The sequence below is a fragment of the Lolium perenne genome, chromosome 7 (genome assembly GCF_019359855.2).
Source record: "Lolium perenne isolate Kyuss_39 chromosome 7, Kyuss_2.0, whole genome shotgun sequence".
Lineage (NCBI taxonomy): Eukaryota > Viridiplantae > Streptophyta > Magnoliopsida > Poales > Poaceae > Lolium > Lolium perenne.
This window is the reverse complement of record NC_067250.2, coordinates 220,544,155-220,549,285: the sequence shown is the minus strand read 5'-3', so window position 1 is coordinate 220,549,285 and position 5,131 is coordinate 220,544,155. Positions and strand designations below refer to the sequence as shown.

Here is a 5,131-nt window from a genome sequence, read left to right as displayed (position 1 = left end):
GCCATAGAGGTGAGTGCAATAAATTTGGTCTCATGTTTAGCCAGACTCGCATAAATGCTGAAGAATCATACACTTACTTGATTATCACAAGGTTCAGAAGAGGTGAAATGGCAACACAGAGAATATTTTCAACAACCATTCAGCACCATCCATTTATTTCTTATCTAACATTTTTGTCATTATCTTCACGTCTTAATTTCAGTATAGTTAAGCTTCAGTAGAAGTCACAGTTATATTACCTTTACCTGTTATTTTCTTCTTTTACTGCTTTTACCTGTTAGATAGGCTAGGCACATACAGAAATTTTCTGTTCATTCTTGTGATCCTGTCAGTACTCACCATGCTCCATCATTGGATTTGATTAGCTGTAAAATGGACAATAGTTTCTGGTCTGTGCAACTCTTTGTTTGACAGTGATACATTTACTGCTAAAGCTGCAGCCTGCATAGAAAGAGTGTCCAACAAAACTGAAACATAGCTGAAATTTTCCTCTGTTTGCTGCGCAGGAGCCTGTACGTACAGGCTGTAGTATAATTTTCTATTCTGTAGCCTTAGGACCATGCTTAACTTGTTAATACTTTGTTAATGTGGAATTTTTCCAAATCTCATAAATTTTAAAAATTAAACTGCATCGTTCTTTTAATTATTCATTTACACACACTGTTCGGGAAACGACTTGTTTGGATCCATTGACATGTTTTTATATGGCAGCTCCCAAGGAGAATGAGAATCTGTAGCATGCCACTAGCAGCCTAACAAACAAGTCTAAGTTATCACTCAGCTGTGAAAGATTATGATTACTTTGCAGGGAGATGAAACCTATCCTGAGACATGACAGATGGATAGCAGGCGCACTCCGAGGATTACTACTAAAAACAATTTGAGGATGTTTCTCTCTTTGTCTTCACTTATTTTTTGTCTGACCTTATTTTGGTGTGATCCTTTCTTCACTATTTTATTACTATATGCACACTTAGCATATATGTATGTGGTGTTCTGAAATTGATCTAATTTGTTTGTACTCAGCCTGCAGATTAAACCACCACCGGCCCTCAACTCTGCTTGCACTGCACCCAAAATATAATGGTCGCCACATGTGAAGATCATTCATCTTTGGACAAAACGGAGGGGCGGCACATAATGTACGTTACTTAAATTAAATCGCAGCAAGGTACCTACCAATTAAACGGCCTGCTCAACCTGTAGCTACTGATCATGCATGTGTCTGGTTGTAGGTACGTAGAAGAGCAAGGCTCCACGTGGATGGCCAAATAAACAAAGAGGTATAGAAGCACACCACCCAAGTGATTGCTAAAAAACATGTATATATTTGCACAAATTGCACACCGCCATCTATGGCATCTTCCTTTCTTCTCTACTGAATATAAGAGCAACTAGCCTCTCTCTCTCTGCTCACTAGGCAACCTACTCTGATTACTCTTTTGATTACTCTAGAACTAATATGCTGTTTGTTTATTATACACCATATGCAGTCCCTCCTCTGAACAAAAGCCATACTCACCACCTTCCTCACTCTCTAATTAAGTACTTTCCCAGTGCCTCAGACCAAGTAGGCAGCAGAACACCATAGCCAGATACCTTCCAGCCTCTGCCTCTTGTACATCGTCCTGCTCAATTTCTCCTTGAGATCAAATTAAAGCCAGCCATGGTCAAGAAGCTTGGCCTCGCATCTCTTATCTTCAGCAGCAGCATCAAGCAGGTGGACAGTGCTGCCCCTACAAGCGCCGCACCTTCCTCCATGGCCTCGTCTTCTTCCATGTCTGCCTCCTCCTGGCAATGGCCGTCCTGCAAGCAGCCAAGGACCCTCTCCTTCAGGCAGCATCAGCAGCAGCAGACGGCGTACAAGACTATGAACTCCGCCTACTTGCCAGACTCTGGCGCCGACTCCTGCTTCTCCAACTCTTTCGCCTCCGTCGACGGCAGCCTCTCCACAGCGTCCGAGGCTGTCTCGGGGCTCGTGGAGGCCAACGAGCGTGATACGGTCATCCGTGCGCTGCGTTCCGACCGCCTCTTCTTTGAGCCGCACACATCGCTGGACACCTCCTCCATACTCAAGAAGGCCAAGCTGAAGGTGAAGGACGACAAGGGCACCAGCTGCTCTGGCACCAGCAGCACAGACAAGAAGATGGCGGCGTTCGAGGGAGCCACGGCTATGACCATGGACTCATCGACCCCGTACAGCGACTTCCGGGCGTCCATGGAAGAGATGGTGATGAGCCATGGCGCGAAGGACTGGCGGTGGCTGGAGGAGATGCTGCGGTGGTACCTCAGGGCCAACGGCAAGAGCACCCACGGCCTCATCATCGGGGCCTTTGTCGACCTGCTCGTCGCGCTCAGCGACACCAACTTGCCGTCCTCTCCAACCTCAGCCAGTACCAACCGCTCCTTCTTGAGCGGCACCGATGAGATCAAGGAAGAAGAAAGCTGCACACAGAGCAGTTAATGGAGGTGCAAGATTGGACAGGATGGATGAGGTCGTAATTAGTTTGAGCAAATTGCTGCTACGAATAATTGCATCAAGAGCTGTTAATTCCCAGCCGGATGCAGGGCTGATCAAGCGAGAGGTTGGTATTGAATTTATCTCTTTTATTACTACTCCCGAAGGCTAATGTGAGACAGTTCACTCCTCGTGCGTGCATGCGCTACCTAACTGTTTGTTTGCTAGTAGTGTCCATTTTTCCGGTTAGATTTGTCCACAGTCGGGATTCTGTAATTTATATTTTTCACATAAAAACAAATGAAAATGTAAAAAAATATGTAGATATACATATAAGGTCTGTGAGTAGCTTGAACCTGTTGTCTGTACTATGAAATGCAAGAATGTCAGAGGAATTCGGTACTATGTTTTCCGGGTTTCGCCGTGGTGAAGGAATTAAAATTCTTACAAGTTTGGTTTTTTTGTGTAAGCACTAAGCAGTCGTTGGCCCTATATATGTATAGTTCGAGTCAAAGATCTTTTTGGATCCGTGTAATGTGTAGTGCACATCATAGATACATGGGTGGTGATATGACAGATGCAGTTAGTTTCACATCAAGAATCTTATCTTGATCTCAGGTTGGAGGCTGCTTGGAGCTACTGCAGTTGATCGGTGACATTAACTGAACTAACTCATTTACTCAGTTTATTTGGAACTAAGGAAACAACATCTGTAATTAGAGCATCATGATTGTGAGCTAGTTATTTTAATAGAATCCACAAGAGATTCAGTAATTAGGCTGGTGCCAATGCATCACCACACTATAGCCTCGCCACGTCAGCTCTCACCCCCACTCTCACCCCACGGTGCCAGTGCACGGGCTATAGTGCCATCTCTCACTTCCTCTCTCCTCTCTATCGCCTCCCTACCGCCCCCACTAGCACCGCTATCGCCCCTCTCTCACCTCGCTGTCGCCCCCAACGCGGGCGGTAGCCGGGCGACAGCGGGCGGTAGCGCCCGGCGCCAGCCCCAGCGCCCAGCGCTAGCGTCCCGCCCCACTCCCGCCCCAAACCGGGCGGTACCGCCCCCGCTCCCGCCTCCATTGGCACCAGCCTAACACACTCACAGGCGCCACTTGTTCATTGTCGGTACCCAAATGCTATGGCGACTCCTTAAGGTATGGCTTGGCGCACCTACTGCATCGACCTTCAACAATGGCCAATAAAGACAGCTTGAGAAATGGTGTCTTCTCATGACTGGCTCCTCCTCCCTAAACCGGAAAGCCATTGCATCCATTGTCCTTCTTGAAAAAATGGAACAAAAGAAATGCTAGTGTTTCGAAATAAACATGTGCCGCCAACGGCGATCCTAGCAAATATTAAGAGGGAGTTAAATTTATGGGTGGCAGCGGGAGCCAAGCGTGTGAGTGTTTTGATATAGGAAGAGTAATCTGGCTTGTAATATCTTATTCACAATCTTGTAAAACTTTTTAATTAATAGAATGGGGCAAAGCTTTTGCCTCTATTTAAATAAAGCGGCACTCGTGAAATTCAGTCACTCCTATATATGAACCCAGCGATTGTCCCGTGCAAGGGACCTCCCGTGCGCCATTTCATTCAGTATCATTGCATAACAATATGTCCGACAAAATTGAAACATAGTGAATCTTAATGATACTTGGCGAAACATTGTGGCACAAATCTTAAAGTAGAAATCGACGGTACAAACATGCACGTGACCTCCCGTGCACGGGAGAAGATCATTTGCCCTCCTATTTATGTCTTGTTGAGGATTGAGCAAAACCAGAAATCAATATGAGTTCAGTCATCGATCCATGCACACTAAGTGGTTAGCACTACTACACGGAGCCGATCATCTTTGATTAATTGCATACAGAAGTAATATCCACATCGGCAGGCCGGCGTTCATCATAGAAGCAAGCATATCACGAGGAGTGAAAACTGGTGGTGTGCAATCTGTATTATCCAACATTCGTATTTGAAAAATAAAAAATGGAAGTGGTAATATCCGAATCCAGACGTCTATGGAAATGTATATGGTAAATATCCGGATCCGTTTTACAAAAACAAATACAAATATGGTATTGAACTTTGAAGAAAATGTGGATATGGAAATGGATATATCTATATCTGAATAAAATAAAATAATGTTAGCCAATTTTAGTAGTTCGACCACGATACGCCAATTACCTAACCTAGATAAACTAAAAAAATACGATTGAATTTGATATTACTATGCATTATGTCAGTGTCATTCTATAGTCAGCTCATTATAAGACATGAATCTATTATTTTCTTATATTCGTACACTCCTACATATCGCATATGCCTGGTGACATGTATGCTGGAAGAGATAGCTATAATAGATCTAAATATTAGGGCTAGAAACTAGCTAAGTACGGAGTATTGTACTTCCTCTGACCCAAAATAACATGCTCAATATCTAGATAAACTTGAGCAGCTTATTTTGGGACGGAGGGAGTATCTAATTAGATGAACTCATTAATGAATGTAGGCCTCCTTTTGTATTAATGAACTCGATGATGAACTCCTATAATCATCGAAATCATGGCGGCAAGTGCTTTTTTAAAATTTGCAGAATCTAATCTGTTAGAGTAAATATCATCCGCAAATCATGCATCTATGAGGTACCGAGATTTGTGGTATCTGGTA

At 44.0% G+C, this 5,131-nt stretch overlaps 1 protein-coding gene across 1 annotated transcript; it reads left to right on the top strand.

Annotated features, from left to right (window-relative positions):
- The first annotated feature begins 1,316 nt into the window (after window positions 1-1,316).
- Window positions 1,317-3,075, top strand: LOC127313590 (transcription repressor OFP13). The gene has a single exon (XM_051344078.2). The coding sequence runs from the start codon at window positions 1,667-1,669 to the stop codon at window positions 2,462-2,464; it is 798 nt and encodes a 265-aa protein (XP_051200038.1). The 5' UTR covers window positions 1,317-1,666; the 3' UTR covers window positions 2,465-3,075.
- Window positions 3,076-5,131: the final 2,056 nt, after the last annotated feature.

Excerpts from the sequence above, each read along its gene's own strand:
- LOC127313590 (XM_051344078.2), top strand. The coding sequence starts at position 1,667 with ATGGTCAAGAAGCTTGGCCTCGCATCTCTTATCTTCAGCAGCAGCATC.